Raw genomic sequence first — 18,238 nt, 5'->3', positions numbered from 1 at the left:
TCTATTCCTCTCGCTGACTCTATCTCTGTCCCTGTATAAAAGAAAAAAAATTCTTGACTCTTGGCTTTGATACCAAAAATGTAGACATAGCTCATAATTATTGCATGGGTAACAATCAGAAAGCGGTGCGTTCCCTATCACTAGATGTATTCAAGCTGGATGACCACTGTCGGGGCTGCTACAGGGCTCCTGCTCTGCATGATGGTTTGGAAAGGATGGACTCTGAGTTTTCTTCTGGATCTAAGATATATATAAAACACTGAGAAGAATATATATATATTATTGAACATTTATTATGTGCCAGTGCTTATATACAAAAACCCATTAAATAATGTTAAAGAGCAGAAATAACCAGTTCATTGTGTTCATTAGATTTCACTTATACGTGAGATCATATGGCACTTGTCTTTCTCTGACTGGCTTATTTTACTCAGTGTAATACTTTCCAGATCCATCCATGCTGTCCCAAAAGGTAAGATTTCCTTCTTCTCTATGGAGCATAGTTTCCATCGCAGTCATGCCCTTCTTGAGCTCTGAGGTTCAGAGTCCTGCATATTCTTCTCAATCCCATCTCTGCTGTCATCACCTTGTTTCTTTTATTGTGGTAAGCACATTTAACATGAGATCTACCCTCTTAACAAATGTTTAAGTGTACCTTATTTTTTTTCTTAAATTACATTTATTGGGGTGACATTGGTTAATGAGATTATATAGGTTTCAAGTGCACATTGCTATGCTACATGATCTGTGTATTGCATTGTGTGCCCACCAGCCAAAGTCTAATCATCTTCTGTCACCATATATAGGACCCCCTTTAAACTTTACTACCTCCATCCCCCTTCCCTCTGGTAACCACCATACTGTTTTCTGTGTCTGTGAGTTTTTGTTTGTTTTTTTTTTCTTTTCTTTTTTTTTTTTTTTTTTTTTTTTTTTGCTTTTAGTTTTATATCCAGCATATGAGTGAAATTGTATGATTCTTAACTTTTTCTGTCTGACTTATCTCACTTAGCATGTTATACTCAGGAACAAGACAGGGATGCCCACTCTCACCACTCTTATTTAACATAGTACTAGAAGTTCCGGCCAGAACAATCAAGCAAGAGAAAGAAATAAAAGGCATCCAAATGGGAATCAAGAAGTGTCACTTTTTGTAGATGACATGATTCTATATAGGAAACCTTAAAAACTCTTAGAAATAACTATTAGAAACAATAAACAAATACAGTAAGTTTGCAGGATACATTATTCTTGAGTAGAAGTTACAATGTTCTAAGGCAGATTTCCAGAACTTATTAATCTTGCTTAACTGAAACATTATGCCTGATTTATAAGTCTTCATTTCCCCCTTCCCCAAGCCTCTGCAAACCACCATTCCACTCTGATTCTATGAATTTGACTATTGTAGATATCTCATGTAAGTGGACTCATGAACTACTGTCTTTCTGTGGCTGGGTTATTTCACTTAGCATAATGTCCTTTAGGTTCATCTATGTTGTCACACATGACAGAATTTCCTTTAATTTTAAGGCTGAATAGTATTTCATTATAGGCACACACCACATTCTTTATCCATTCATCTGTCAGTGGACATTTAAATTGTTTCCACATTTTGGCTATTGCGAAGGATGCTGCAATGAACATAAGAGTGCTAATAACTCTTCAAGACAGTGATTCTATTTCCTTCAGATAAAAATACCCATCAGTGGAATTGCTGAGTCGTATGGTAGTTCTTCTATTTTTAATTTTTTGAGAACCCTCTATACTGTTTTCCATAATGGCTGTACCAATTTATATTCCCACCAACAGTTTGCAGGATTCTCTTTTCTCCATGTGCTCACCAGTACTTCTTGTCTTTTGTGTGTTTTTTTAGACTAGTCAACATAACAGGTGTGCGGTGATACCTCATTGTGGTTTTGATTTGCATTTTCCTGATGATTATTGATGTTGAGCAACCTTTCATGTACCTGCTCACTGTTTATATATCTTCTTTGGAGAAATGTTTGTTCAAGTCTTTAGCCCATTTTTAATTGGGTTATTGGCTTTTTTGTATTGATCTTTAGAAGTTATTTTAAAACATCTTGGGCAATGCCCTCAGGACTACCTAACACACATGCACACGCATGCCACTCACACACACACAATCATACATGCCTCCCTTGCCTCTTTTTTCTTCTTCTCCATTTCTACCATTATCTCAGCTCAGAAACAGCCTGACTTGGAATCAAGGAGGATACACAGAAATCATGGTAGGAACTAGGGCACTGATAACAAATTAGTCTCCTGTCCCACATCAACAGACTTTTGAGTAAGTAAAAAATACTGAGTCTCACTCATTTGAGGAATCCAAGGAACAATGTGAACTGAGGAATGGAATTAAACCTGAAGGGAAGGGGGGAGGAAGCTATTGGGATGGGGGTAAGGGAGATGTTGAGGGGAATATGGGGGAGGGGGATGCGTTCAGGGAGACACTAGAATCTATGTAAACACAATAAATAAATGAATAAATTTTAAAAAAAATACTGGGTGAAGAATGGTCACCTGGATTTGCTGGGCTCTCAGGAACCTGGTTGTGAAAATTCTAACATCTCCTGTACTTCCCTTCCTCTCCTTTCAGTGACCTACCCAACTCTGTCTGTCTATCTATCTATCTATCTATCTATCTATCTATCTATCATCTATCTCCCCTTTTCTCATTCTCTCTTTCTCTCTTCCTTTATATTTATTTTTAATAAAAGGCAAAAGACTGCCTGACCTGTGGTGGCGCAGTGGGATAAAGCATCGACCTGGAACACTGAGGTCGCCGGTTCGAAACCTTGGGCTTGCCTGGTCAAGGCACATATGGGAGTTGATGCTTCCTGCTCCTCCCCCTTCTCTCTCTCTCTGTCTCTCTCTCACTGCTCTCTCTCTAAAAAAAATAAATAAATAAAATATTTTAAAAATAATAAAAAAAATTTTTTTAAAAGGCAAAAGACTTATTCAATCTGAAGAGAAACCAGAGTCTCTGTCTTACCTCCTTCTGCTTTAACTAGCTAAATCAGGTACTGTATACTAAATGTAAAGATTATTGTTTTCATTATTTTCTATTACTCATGTTTTATATTACTTATATAATTAGTGCTTACTATAGCACCTACTCATTTACAAAGCACTTTTCAGACATGTTTATGCAGTGACAGAGCCAGAATGGGAAGTCAGACCTCTGTAACACCAAAATCCATACTCCTGTCAACTATACCAACTACTCATATAAGTTTTAATGACAGAATATTCCAACTCAGAACACATGCCTAACTTTCCTTCCCATTTTCTACCATCAGGACACCAATGCCAAGGGAAAACCAAAGTCACATCACTGAATTCCTCCTTCTGGGACTGACAAGTGACCCCAAACAGCAGGTATGGCTCTTTGCCTGCTTCCTGGCCATGTACCTGGTCAATGTGACTGGCAACTCAGTCATCATTGCAGCCATCCGGGGGGATGCCCGCCTCCACACCCCCATGTACTTCTTCCTCGCCAACCTGTCCCTGGTGGACATCTGCTTCACAACTGTCATCGTGCCACGAATGCTAGTGAGCATGCTGACTCAGAGAAGGACCGTCCTCTTTGCCCCCTGTCTTACACAGATGTACTTCTTTGTGGCCTTTGGGATCACTGACAGCTTCCTCCTGGCTGCCATGGCCATTGACCGCTACATGGCCATTTGTAACCCACTGAATTATACCATGGCCATGAGCCCCAAGCGCTGTCTCCTGCTGGTGATGGCATCCTGGGTGGTGTCCCACCTTCACTCACTCACCCACACAGGTCTCATGGCCCGCCTCTCCTTCTGTGGGACCAACGTCATCCACCACTTCTTCTGTGACGTCCAGCCATTGCTAACGCTCTCTTGCTCAGAGACCTATGTCAATGAGCTTTTGGCCTTCACAGAAGGTTCCTTTGTGATCATGAGTCCCTTTATCTTCATTATTGTCTCTTATGTTTACATCACCCGTGCTGTTTTGAGGGTCCCTTCTGGGAAAGGCAGGTACAAGGTTTTCTCCACCTGCGGATCCCACCTCACCATCGTGGCACTATTCTATGGGACCATAATATCTGTGTACATTCGCCCCTCATCCACTTACTCAGTGACAAAGGACCGTGTGGTCACTGTCATCTATACAGTAGTTACCCCCATGCTGAACCCTTTTATCTATAGCCTTAGGAATAGTGACATGAAACAAGCCTTGAAAAAGCTGGTTAGAAGGGGAGAATAACCCAACCCACATATGGTACTTCTCAGCATCCATTCATGCAACAAGAACCCATAAAGCACCTGCTCTGTGCCAGAAACTTAATTATGAAAATATTGCACAAGAGATGATGTCAGAGTAATGGCGGGGTAGGAAGCGATACCGATAAATCTCCCCCAAAACTCAACAAGATCTTCAACCAGAAACAGAAAAACCTATACTTGGAGCTTCCAGATGCTTCGCAATACACCCAAAGGTATGATTGAGTGAAAAATTGGCTAAATATATAACCAAACCCCGAAGGAAAAAGGGAGTAAGAAATGCTCCGCCTTCCTCACTAACCTAAACAGGGCGGCTTTCTCTGGTAACTGTGAATATAGAAACTGAGGCGGGCAAAGGGGGTGAATAGATCCAGGCTGCCGCGGCACAAACGGCCGAACCAGGCTGTGGCACACAGATCCAAGCCGAGGAAAATCTGATCCTGTGGCAACCCGGGCAATACAAGCTAACACTCGCGCCAAACCCAAACAAAGAAAGACAAGCGGAGCGGCCATTTTACCCGGTCTCCTGGTCGGTGCGCAGTTAGTGGGCGAGAATTTCTTCCTAGGCCCCGAGAGTGCGTGCCCGTGTTGCCCCACGGAGAGGCAGGGTCAGAGGCCTTTCTGTGGGCCGAGGACAGAGTCTCTGGGCAGCCCCAGCGCCCTGGGAAAGCCACACACGGGAGGGAGTGAGAACTACTTCCAACGGTGGAGATTTTCCGTGCTGGTGAGGGTTTCACTCAGAGGGAACCGCGGCCGGCCTCATATCCTGGTGTGCGCGCGCAGATAAGGAGTGAGCGATTCCTCCGAGTGCCTCCGCAGTGCGCGCCCGTGTTATCGCAGAGAGGGGCAGAGTCAGGGGCCTTTGTGTGGGCCAAAGCGGAATCTCGAGCCGCCCCAGCGCCTTGCAAAAGCCGCGCACGGGGACGGAGCGAGACTCAATTCCAACGCTGCAACTTTTCCCTGCGGTTGGGGGTTTCACTCAGAGCGTGAGACTGCTGGCTGGATATCCTGGTCGCAGACAGTGAGTGAGAGTTTCCTCCAAGCGCCCCCCAGAAGTGGGCGCCCGCTTGTGTTACCGGACAGAGTGGCAGAGCCAGTGGTCTTTGAGTGGGCAGAAAGCCCGCCTGATTATGCTAGCAGCTCTGACTGACTGAGCCTTACCCAGAGCCCTGTGCTGAGTGGAAATAGAGTGGGGAGTTGCCAGCTCTTTGAGCCTCTTACTATCCAGGCAGAGGCAGCAGCAACCCCATAGCTGGATTATCAGGCTACTAATTGAGGAAGGAAAGACTAGGAGAAAGGCTCCAGGAACACGGACTCTCTCACTGTCGGAGCCTATAAATGCTAATGAGCCTCGACTCCCACAAGACTAAAGCACAATACATGACATTGCCATAGAGACTTATCAACTGCAAGCCTCTACCTGAGCGTGCCAAAGGGGCAGAACCCGGGGTACAGAGTCACCGACCAGGAAGAGGGAGAGAAAAGAAAAAGCAAGAAGATAACCTCTCAAAATCAAGAATAATCTGCAGACTTTATAACCTATCCCATTTTATTATATTTGTTCGTTTGTTTCTCTTATCTTCATTCTTGATACTTTTTTTTTCTTCCTCCAATTTGGCCGATTAACTCTCTACTGGTCTTACTCTCTCCTCTCCTTGAACTACACTACCCATAAGTGTTACATCTCTCATTATCTTTTCTCTTCTCTTCCTTTCTCTCTATGAGGGTTGCACTCCAAAACCCTTAACTCTCTCTCTCTCTCCTTTCTTTTTTCTTCTTTTAGTGGTTCCCTCTTTTTTTCTCTCTCTCTCTTTCTTTTCTCCCTCTATATTAGTTTCTTCCTTTCTCCTTTACATCTCCTCTCATTCAAACCTCAATAACAAACAAATTATCTTATCTGGGACTCAAACCTATGTTTGTGGCATTTTGGGGGGTTTTTACTTCACCTTTTTAACTCACTAGCAGTGCTCCCATCCCTGGCTCTCCATATTATCTAGTTCTTGTTCCACTTAATACAATAGTAAGTTTTTAATTTGTCCCCCCATTTTTCCGTTTTCCTCTTATTCCTCTCATCATAACTCTTAGACAACCAACACCTAAAAGCAAATCACTTTATTCTTGACCCAAATTTTTTCCTTATTTGCTTTTTGTGGGTCCATACGCTCTTTTTTTTCTTTTTCTTTTTTTTTTTCCTTTTTTTTTTTTTTTTTTTTTTTGTTTTTTTTTCTTTTTTGCCCCTTTATTACTTTTCCCCAATTCAGGCCCTCCATCACAGGCATTGTTTGTTATAACTCACAGTCCACCACAAGATTTTCTCAAGAAAGAGGGGAGAGGAGAGGAGAGGAAAAAAGGAGGAGGGGAATAATTTCCTTTTTTTAAAAATTTTTATTTTATTTTATTTTTCTTTATTTCATTATTAATTTTTTTTAAAAAAAAACAACTCTTTTCGATTTTTTATTTATTTTTTATTTTTTTTAACTTTTTATTCTTTATTAAATCTCATTAATACTATCAACAAAACCACCCTCAGATGCCATTAAGGAAGAGAAAATCGAATATCATGGATACAAAAGAAAGAGAGGTAACACAGCTAGATGAGGAAAAATCTATGGAGAAAAAATTTAATATATTGGAAACCTTGGAGCTAAATGACAGAGAATTCAAGATAGAAATCCTAAAAATCCTCCGAGATATACAAGAAAACACAGAAAGGCAATATAGGGAGCTCAGAAAACAACTCAATGAACACAAAGAATATATGTCCAAGGAAATTGAAACTATAAAAACAAATCAAACAGAGATGAAAAACTCAATTCACGAGCTGAAAAACGAAGTAACAAGCTTAGCTAATAGAACAGGTCAGATAGAAGAGAGGATTAGTGAAATAGAAGACAAGCAACTTGAGGCACAACAGAGAGAAGAAGAAAGAGACTCAAAAATTAAAAAAAATGAGATAGCCCTACAAGAATTATCTGACTCCATCAAAAAGAATAACATAAGAATAATAGGTATATCAGAGGGAGAAGAGAGAGAAAATGGAATGGAGAACATACTCAAACAAATAATAGATGAGAACTTCCCAAGCCTGTGGAAAGAACTAAAGCCTCAAGTTCAAGAAGCAAACAGAACTCCAAGTTTTCTTAACCCCAACAAACCTACTCCAAGGCATATCATAATGAAATTGACACAAACCAACAGCAAAGAAAAAATTCTCAAGGCAGCCAGGGAAAAGAAGAATACAACATATAAAGGAAGGCCCATTAGATTATCATCAGATTTCTCAGCAGAAACTCTACAAGCTAGAAGAGAGTGGACCCCAATATTTAAAGTCCTGAAAGAGAGGAACTTTCAGCCACGAATACTATACCCATCAAAGCTATCCTTCAAATACGAAGGAGAAATAAAAACATTCACAGATACAGAAAAGATGAGGGAATTTATCATGAGAAAACCCCCACTCCAGGAAATACTAAAGGGGGTTCTCCAATCAGATACAAAGAACAAAAAAAAACAGAGCCACAAGTAAAAGCTCCAAGAAGAACACAATAAAACCAAATTTAAACTGTGACAACAACAAAAAGAAAGAGGGGGAGAAGACGGAGATTAACAGTAGCAAAGGACGATGGAGTGCTAAAGTACTCACAAAATAGTTCGCTACAATGAACAGGGTAGGGACCCTTTTCATTACTCAAAGGTAACCACCATTGAAAAAACCACCACAGAAGCACATGAGATAAAAAAGATAGCAACAGAGGAAAGATGTATGGAATACAACCAAATAAAAACAAAAGATAGAAAAACGAAAGAGAAGGATCAAACAAGACACAAAACTAACAGAAAGCAAGATATAAAATGGCAATAGGGAACTCACAAGTATCAATAATTACACTAAATGTAAACGGATTAAACTCACCAATAAAAAGGCACAGAGTAGCAGAATGGATTAAAAAAGAAAATCCAACTGTATGCTGCCTACAGGAAACTCATCTAAGTAACAAGGATAAAAACAAATTCAAAGTGAAAGGCTGGAAAACAATACTCCAAGCAAATAACATCCAAAAAAAAGCAGGTGTAGCAATACTCATATCGGATAATGCTGACTACAAGACAGAAAAAGTACTCAGAGACAAAAATGGCCATTTCATAATGGCTAAGGGGACACTGAATCAAGAAGACATAACAATTCTTAATATATATGCACCAAACCAAGGAGCACCAAAATATATAAGACAGCTACTTATTGATCTTAAAACAAAAACTGACAAAAATACAATCATACTTGGAGACCTCAATACACCGCTGACGGCTCTAGATCGGTCATCCAAACAGAGAATCAACAAAGACATAGTGGCCTTAAACAAAACACTAGAGCACCTGGATATGATAGACATCTACAGGACATTTCATCCCAAAGTGACTGAGTATACATTTTTCTCCAGTGTACATGGATCATTCTCAAGAATTGACCATATGTTGGGCCACAAAAACAACATCAGCAAATTCAGAAAAATTGAAGTTGTACCAAGCATATTTTCTGATCATAAAGCCTTGAAACTAGAATTCAACTGCAAAAAAGACGAAAAAAATCCCACAAAAATGTGGAAACTAAACAATATACTTTTAAAAATTGAATGGGTCAAAGAAGAAATAAGTGCAGAGATCAAAAGATATATACAGACTAATGAAAATGACAATACGACATATCAGAATCTATGGGATGCAGCAAAAGCAGTGATAAGAGGGAAGTTCATATCGCTTCAGGCATATATGAACAAACAAGAGAGAGCCCAAGTGAACCACTTAACTTCCCACCTTAAGGAACTAGAAAAAGAAGAACAAAGACAACCCAAAACCAGCCGAAGAAAGGAAATAATAAAAATCAGAGCAGAAATAAATGAATTAGAGAACAGAAAAACTATAGAAAAAATTAATAGAACAAGGAGCTGGTTCTTTGAAAAGATCAACAAAATTGACAAACCCTTGGCAAGACTTACCAAGGAAAAAAGAGAAAGAACTCATATAAACAAAATCCAAAATGAAAGAGGAGAAATCACCACGGACACTGTAGATATACAAAGAATTATTGTAGAATACTATGAAAAACTTTATGCCACTAAATTCAACAACCTAGAAGAAATGGATAAATTCCTAGAACAATACAACCTTCCTAGACTGAGTCAAGAAGAAGCAGAAAGCCTAAACAGACCTATCAGTAGAGAAGAAATAGAAAAAACCATTAAAAACCTCCCCAAAAATAAAAGTCCAGGCCCTGACGGCTATACCAGCGAATTTTATCAAACATTCAAAGAAGACTTGGTTCCTATTCTACTCAAAGTCTTCCAAAAAATTGAAGAAGAAGCAATACTTCCAAACACATTTTATGAGGCCAACATAACCCTCATCCCAAAACCAGGCAAGGATGGCACAAAAAAAGAAAACTACAGACCAATATCTCTAATGAATACAGATGCTAAAATACTAAACAAAATACTAGCAAATCGAATACAACAACATATTAAAAAAATAATACATCATGATCAAGTGGGATTCATCCCAGAATCTCAAGGATGGTTCAACATACGTAAAACGGTTAACGTAATACACCATATCAACAAAACAAAGAACAAAAACCACATGATCTTATCAATAGATGCAGAAAAGGCTTTCGATAAAATACAACACAATTTTATGTTTAAGACTCTCAACAAAATGGGTATAGAAGGAAAATATCTCAACATGATAAAGGCCATATATGATAAACCATCAGCTAACATCGTATTAAATGGCACTAAACTGAAGGCTTTCCCCCTTAAATCAGGAACAAGACAGGGTTGTCCACTCTCTCCACTCTTATTTAATGTGGTACTAGAGGTTCTCGCCACAGCAATCAGACAAGACAAAGAAATAAAAGGCATCCATATCGGAAAAGAAGAAGTAAAGGTATCACTTTTTGCAGATGATATGATCCTATACATCGAAAACCCCAAAGAATCCACAAAAAGACTACTAGAAACAATAAGCCAATACAGTAAGGTCGCAGGATACAAAATTAACATACAGAAGTCAATAGCCTTTCTATATGCCAACAATGAAACAACTGAGAAGGAACTCAAAAGAATAATCCCCTTCACGATTGCAACAAAAAAAATAAAATACTTAGGAATAAACATAACAAAGAATGTAAAGGACTTATATAATGAAAACTATAAACCATTGTTAAGGGAAATCGAAAAAGATATAATGAGATGGAAGAATATACCTTGTTCTTGGCTACGAAGAATAAATATAATCAAGATGGCTATATTACCCAAAGCAATATACAAATTTAATGCAATTCCCATCAAACTTCCAATGACGTTTTTTAAAGAAATAGAGCAAAAAATCATCAGATTTATATGGAACTATAAAAAACCCCGAATAGCCAAAGCAATCCTAAAGAAAAAGAATGAAGCTGGGGGCATAACAATACCTGACTTCAAACTCTATTATAGGGCCACGACAATCAAAACAGCATGGTATTGGCAGAAAAATAGACACTCAGACCAATGGAACAGAATAGAAAGTCCAGAAATAAAACCACATATATATAGTCAAATAATTTTTGATAAAGGGGCCAACAACACACAATGGAGAAAAGAAAGCCTCTTCAATAAATGGTGCTGGGAAAACTGGAAAGCCACATGCAAAAGAATGAAACTGGACTACAGTCTCTCTCCCTGTACAAAAATTAACTCAAAATGGATCAAAGATCTAAACATAAGACCTGAAACAATTAAGTACATAGAAGAAGACATAGGTACTCAACTCATGGACCTGGGTTTTAAAGAGCATTTTATGAATTTGACTCCACAGGCAAGAGAAGTGAAGGCAAAAATTAATGAATGGGACTACATCAGACTAAGAAGTTTTTGCTCAGCAAGAGAAACTGATAACAAAATAAACAGAAAGCCAACTAAATGGGAAATGATATTTTCAAACAACAGCTCAGATAAGGGCCTAATATCCAAAATATACAAAGAACTCATAAAACTCAACAACAAACAAACAAACAATCCAATAAAAAAATGGGAAGAGGATATGAATAGACACTTCTCCCAGGAAGAAATACAAATGGCCAACAGATATATGAAAAGATGCTCATCTTCTTTAGCTATTAGAGAAATGCAAATCAAAACGGCAATGAGATACCACCTCACACCTGTTCGATTAGCTGTTATTAGCAAGTCAGATAATAGCAAATGTTGGAGAGGCTGTGGAGAAAAAGGAACCCTCATACACTGTTGGTGGGAATGTAAAGTAGTACAACCATTATTGAAGAAAGTATGGTGGTTCCTCAAAAAACTGAAAATAGAACTACCTTATGACCCAGCAATCCTTCTACTGGGTATATATCCCCAAAACTCAGAAACATTGATACGTAAAGACACATGCAGCCCCATGTTTATTGCAGCATTGTTCACAGTGGCCAGGACATGGAAACAACCAAAAAGCCCATCAATAGATGACTGGATAAAGAAGATGTGGCACATATACACTATGGAATACTACTCAGCCATAAGAAATGATGACATCGGAACATTTACAGCAAAATGGTGGGATCTTGATAACATGATACGAAGCGAAATAAGTAAATCAGAAAAAACCAGGAACTGTATTATTCCATACGTAGGTGGGACATAATACTGAAACTAAGAGACATTGACAAGAGTGTGGTGGTTACGAGGGGGGGGGGGAATGGGAGAGGGATAGGGGGTGGGGAGGGGCACAAAGAAAACAAGATAGAAGGTGACAGAGGACAATCTGACTTTGGGTGGTGGGTATGCAACATAATTGAACGACAAGATAACCTGGACTTGTTATCTTTGAATATATGTATCCTGATTTATTGATGTCACCCCATTAAAAAAATAAAATTATATAAAAAAAAAAAAATTTTTTGAAGGGCAACAAATTCAAAAATGAAGAAGATATCAAACAAGCACTGGTTCAGTTTTTCACATCAAAAGATAAAACATTTTTCAAAAATGGGATATACAAATTGCCCTCACGCTGGCAAGAAATCATTAATAATAATGGCAATTATATTATTTAATAAAGTTTATTGACGGTAAAAAAAAAAAAAAAAAAAAAAAGAAAATATTGCACAGATGTGTCGATCATAGCCCCTTCTTCAAAATTAATTACAGTTCAGTTAAGTGGGGATGAGATAACTGCAATAAAAGGTTATTTTACTTTTTCAATAAAAAAAAATAAAATGAGAAACAGATATTGGTACCTCACTGTATTACACACAGTTTCTTTCTTTTTCTTTTGCAGTCTCTGGCCCACATGTGTCACATACCTGACCAGAACTGTCTTATGTAATTGGTGTCCCTATGAAAAGTGGGTAAAGGCTCTGTAGTAATATTTTTTTAATCTGTTAGTCATGTGGTCCAGCTCACTTGAAGCCTCAGTAAGTCAGTGTTCTCATTATATGAGTTATTCATCTTATGCACAAACCCCTTGGGTCTGGCTAGTGAATTGTCTTCTTACCTTTCAAATAGCTCATAGCTTCTCTGAAACTGCTGACATATTTGCTGTAGGAAACAGCTGCACCAGCACAGTCATATAACCCTTAGATTCTGGATCAAAAAAACTTAAATTGCAGGTCAGTCTTACAAATTATACGACCATGATAAAGTCATTAAATCTCTTCTAAGTCTCACTTTGGTTGTCTATAAAATAGATAAAATAAATAATCTTACCATGTGGTTGTGTGTGTCAAATGGAAAGACTATTACTCACAGGTTGTGGCAAGCACACGGCACATGGCATACAGGTCACATAGTGAGATCGGGGTAGAAAGGGAGAAAGAGAGCACACCCAGGCCTGGGGTTCTGCTTTCATGGGGGTCAAAGGTGGGGCCTAGAGTTTCAAGGGCTCACTTTGTATGGGTGAATTTAAATGTAAGAATGGGAATTCAGAGCATGGGAAGAAAAACAAAAAAACGAGTAGTCCAAATGCTCGGTAACCAAAACCAAGGAAGATCTCTAAAATAAATGAGCCTAGAGCGGTGGGTGAGGCATTTTGGCTGTTTATTGAGTAGGATGGATGACCACATGTCTATTCTTTGAGATAGCCATCTCTAAGGGGATACCAGGCCAATCATGACCTCAGTCAGGCACTTGAATTTCAAACAAAAAAAAAAGACAACTATCAGGACTTACACTGCCATGGACCTTCAAAGGGACACAAGCTTTGTTATAAGCTGAATGAGTCCTGGGGAGCTAGAGTGCAGAATGGTGGTGACTACAGTTAATAACACTGTATCGGATAGCCCTTGAAATTTGCTAAGAGGGTAAATCTTAAGCATTCTCACCATAAAACAAAAGAGGTAACGATGGGAGGTGATGGATGTGTTAATCCGATTGTGGAGATCATTTCACAAGGTACGTGAATATCAAATCATTATTTGTACCCTTTAATAGGTACAGTTTTGTTTGTCAAATACACCTCAAAAAGGCTGAAGAGAAAAAAAAATATTAAATGGATCCTAACTGATCGGGAGTTTTTCCAAGGATCCGCTTCAATGCAATGTGTAAAAGGATTGACTAGCCTCGCCAGCAGGTTAAACATTACCTCAGAGCATGCGCATTATATCAGGGCAGCCAGTGGACAGCTCCAGCATGATGTAGAGAAGTAGCTAAGAAGAACAACGGTTTTGGGCTTGGATGTGGCTCTGCTACTTGTTTTCACTAACGCTCACTTTCTTCATCTGTGAAAAGGACTACATAGCAGAGTCAGCCTCTACAGTTTTGGGGAAATTAAATGAGTTGACTATCTGTGTTAAGCAAGAGGCACATTACCTGACCCACTGTAAGTGCTTGAGAAAAGTTAGTTATTATGACTGTGATAGTGTTTGGAACTTTATAACTTGAGGCAGATAAATTGAGTTTTTAGAAGAAATAAGGGCGAAGGAGAAAAGACCAGTCAGTGGAGTGACTTGGTCATAAATTTGAGGAATCCATTTTCTAAGACTAAAGTCAACTGTCAGGGCAAGATTGCTTTCAGACAAGGGAGGCAGATGATTAACTTGGGCACTTCTCAGTCCTCCCTTCTCAACTGTAACTGTGAATGTGACAGCCCTGGCCAGAGAAGGGTGTGCTTAGCAAGGTCTCAGCTCCCACCAGGAGTGACGGTTCAGGCCACAGCACCATGCTAGTCCCCCAGACCTGCTGAGGAGACAACTGAGGGTGAAGGGAAGTTAGAATGGAGAGTGAAGGACGGTAAGGACGGGTACTAGTTGCAACTCTAAAACCAACTGTGGCAAGCCCAGGCTGGATAGCTCAGTTCGTTGGAGCATTGTCCCAAAGCACAGAGATTGCCGGTTTGATCCCTGGTCAGGGCACATACAGGAACAGAGCGACGTTCCTGTCCCTGTCTTTCTCTCTCTCTCTTTCTCTCCCTTCCTCTAAAGCAAGGGTCTCAAACTCGCGGCCTGCGGGCCGCATGCTGCCCGCCCACCAATTTTGTGCGGCCTGCAGACTAATCAAACTTCGTGGATTAGTCTGCGGGCCAGTCTGCGGGCCGCACAAAATTGGTGGGCGGGCCTCATGCGGCCCATGGGCCCGAGTTTGAGACCCCTGCTCTAAAGTCAATAAAATAAACATTTTTTAAAAACTGTGGTGAAGGAGGTTCATCCCACTATCCTCCATCATCTAAGTTTCCCTTCAGGAAAAGGGGCCCATAATATCCATGGAAGAACAGCCTGCCCCAGCCATGGGGAGAACTGGACCTGCGAGTCAGGCAGCTTAGACTGTGTCAGTCATGAAAATACACCACTCACATCTGTGGTGGGAGTATAGCTCCCGAATCTCCCAGCCACTCCCCACCCACCCCCAGCTTTGAGCAGGGCCACACTTACACAGGCTGCACCTAGCCAATGATTAAGCTAACAGCAGAACCAAGACAGGCTCCTTTCCAGAAACAGAGAGGACTCTCCTGATGGACGACTTTGATTCTAGGACGCCCACCCACCGTAGGGCTGGTCAAAACTTTCTTAATCCTCTGCTGTAGTCTGAGACTCTTCCTAACTCATTCCTCCTTCCTTCCCTCTTTTCTTCCACAGGTCTCAGAAATGCATCAGAGTTTGAAGGCTCTCCCTTTCTCTGGCTTCCTCCTCAATAAGTTTCCCATACATCAAATCCCATCTTCAATCCGCTTCTCAGAAGATCCAAATTAATGCATAACCAATGAGCTTGAAAACGGGGTCTACTCCCTCGTACACACCCTAGAGAAACTTGGATAGGTACACCAGGAGACTGTGCAAGAATGCTCTTGAGTTCAAAATGGAATACATTTACTGTGATTTTACTCTCTCACCTATGGAAATAACCTAACTTGATATAAAAGAAATAGAGAACAAAATCCCAGTTCTAGCTATTTCTGCTGAGGTAATCTAAAATGTTTCTCTGATTTCCCTGCAGGAAAAAAAAAATTTTTTTAAGAAGAAATGAATAATGGAGGCCAGCCCAATTTATTCAAACATCATTTTTCCCCGTATTTTTTAATGAGAATACGAGAAGTTCCACTTTAGATAATAAACAGTTTTGGGGGAAAATGCCAAAAACCTGGCAACAAACTCAACTATCCAGTAATGTGGGAATGGATAAATACATGATGGTACCATTCCACAATGGAGTGTAAGTTCACTATCCCTTAGATGCAACCCGAAAATCCAAAAATTAATGAAAGTACTTCACAGAGTTTCATTTTGTAGTGGAATCTGACCTGGGTTGACATGGGGCTATTTAAAAATGTGTATTTATCATACTTAACTTATGATATTCATATGTTTTCTTGCCAAAATATAAATATTAGTGTTTTATTATAATGTGTAGCATTAGAACCTACAGACTGTATCATATATCAGGCGTCCCCAAACTATGGCCAGCAGGCCACATGTGGCCCCCTGAGTTCATTTATCCAGCCTCCGCCGCACTTCCGGAAGGGGCACCTCTTTCATTGGTGGTCAGTGAGAGTAGCACTGTATGTGGCGGCCCTCCAATGGTCTGAGGGACAGTGAACTGGCCCTCTGTGTAAAAAGTTTGGGGACCCCTGAAATAATGATCCACACATAGTATTTTTTCTAAAATAGAAAAATTCTGAATTCCAAAATGAAAACCCCAATGCTATAAGGTAGGAGAGTGTGCATCTTCATTACACAGTAGTGGAAAAGAATAACCTGTAGCTACAAGAATCAGTATGCATGAATGTCGGAAATGTAATATCACAAAAGCAGCTAACTGATTCCACTCATGTATGACCAAAAAAAAGGCAAATACAAGGGTTGGCAAAGTAGATTAATTATAATAATAATAAATAATGTGATGATAAATAAATAAGTAATAGTATAAGAATAAACTGCTTTGTATACTCACAACTATAAACCTACTTTCACCTACCCCTATAGAAACAATACATTATTGTTTTGCATATGTGCATAGCTGGTAAAACCATAAGAAAACTGTTCTGTGTATTTTATATGTTCATTGTAGCATTATTTACAATAGCTAAGATCTGGAAGCAGCCCAAGTGCCCATCAGTAGATGAGGGGATAAACAAGCTGTGGTACATTTACACAATGGAATGCTACTCGGCCATAAAAAAAAAAAAGAAGAAAACCTTACCTTCTGTGATAGCATGGATGGACATGGAGAGTATTATGCTAAGTGAAATAAGCCAGACTGAGAAATACAAAGGACATATAATTTTACTATATGTAACATCTAATAAATAAAATAAACTAGTAAACAAAATGAAAACAGATTCATAGACACAGAGAACAGACTGACAGCTGTTAGAGGGGCTGGATGGGAGGGTGGGTGACAAAGGCTAAGGGATTAAGCAGAGAATAAAAACTCACAGACGACAAGATAGCGATCACCAGCAGGAAGGGGGGTGGGGAGGTAGCAGAGGGTAAAGTGGGGAGAAATGGTGACGGAAAGAGACAACTTAGAATGATGAACACCCAACACAATATGCAGATGATGATTATAGAATTGTACACCTGAAATCTATATAATTTTACTAACCAATGTCATTCCAATTAATTCATTTTAAAAAAAACTTAAATGAATCTTACACTGAGAGGTCCCTATTACTTCAGCATATTTTTATAAACGAGTCATATCTCTAGCTGCTCAGGTCATAGAGAATGAGTTTGCTCACTTTTCTGCATGCAGAACTGTAAAAATTTGAAGACAATGATCATGTGGCCCATCCCATAGCAAATCTGTTCAATTCATTTATTACTAGTTTTTTGCTTGGAAATGGTAGGTGTTCTTTTTTTGATTCCAGTTTACTTCCAATATTATTTTGTATTTGTTTCAAGTGTACAGCGTACACATTAGACTGACAATATCTAGAGTAACACTATGTAAAGTATATGACTGTCTTACAATGATAGGTTTTTAATTTATTGACTTTACTTTAAATAACTTTTTTGAATTACAGTTGACATACAGTATCACCCAGTGATTAGACATTATATAACATACCAAATGATCATCCTACTAAAACTCATACCCCTCGGACACCATACATGGGTTTTCTTTATAAGGACTGGACTCTGATTTAGAGTGTGGACTCTGGAGCAGGTTAGGGTGGGGGCAGATGAAGCCCTCCCACTCCCATGCCCAGGAGAAGGGCACCAGGAGCAGAGCTCTTGGGATTACTGGGCCTGGTCACTGTGAAACAAAGGTGTTCTTCACACTGCTGGGACTCAGGAATCCAGGGCCTGGAGGGGACAGCTGGGTGGTTGGACATTTGCCCCATCTTGTCACTAACTATGAGGTCTGGGACTGGGTCCCAGGAGACACTGCCTGTGAAGAGCCTACAGCTCTTCCTGGCCCCAGCGCCTGAGCACAGGTCTCTCCAGCCCGAGTCTAGTCTGTGCTGCTGTCACATGGAAGGAAGGAAACTGAAAG

General features: G+C 39.7%; 1 protein-coding gene across 1 annotated transcript; it reads left to right on the top strand.

The window, feature by feature from the left end:
* Positions 1–3,324: 3,324 nt before the first annotated feature.
* Positions 3,325–4,254, top strand: LOC136322735 (olfactory receptor 1L6-like). Its single transcript, XM_066254638.1, has one exon. The coding sequence runs from the start codon at positions 3,325–3,327 to the stop codon at positions 4,252–4,254; it is 930 nt and encodes a 309-aa protein (XP_066110735.1).
* The last annotated feature ends 13,984 nt before the right edge of the window (positions 4,255–18,238 follow it).

The sequence above is a fragment of the Saccopteryx bilineata genome, chromosome 2 (genome assembly GCF_036850765.1).
Source record: "Saccopteryx bilineata isolate mSacBil1 chromosome 2, mSacBil1_pri_phased_curated, whole genome shotgun sequence".
Classification (NCBI taxonomy): Eukaryota; Metazoa; Chordata; class Mammalia; order Chiroptera; family Emballonuridae; genus Saccopteryx; species Saccopteryx bilineata.
Note: the sequence above shows the minus strand (reverse complement) of the source record. Positions and strands in the feature narration are given on the sequence as shown.

Excerpts from the sequence above, each read along its gene's own strand:
- LOC136322735 (XM_066254638.1), top strand. The coding sequence starts at position 3,325 with ATGCCAAGGGAAAACCAAAGTCACATCACTGAATTCCTCCTTCTGGGA.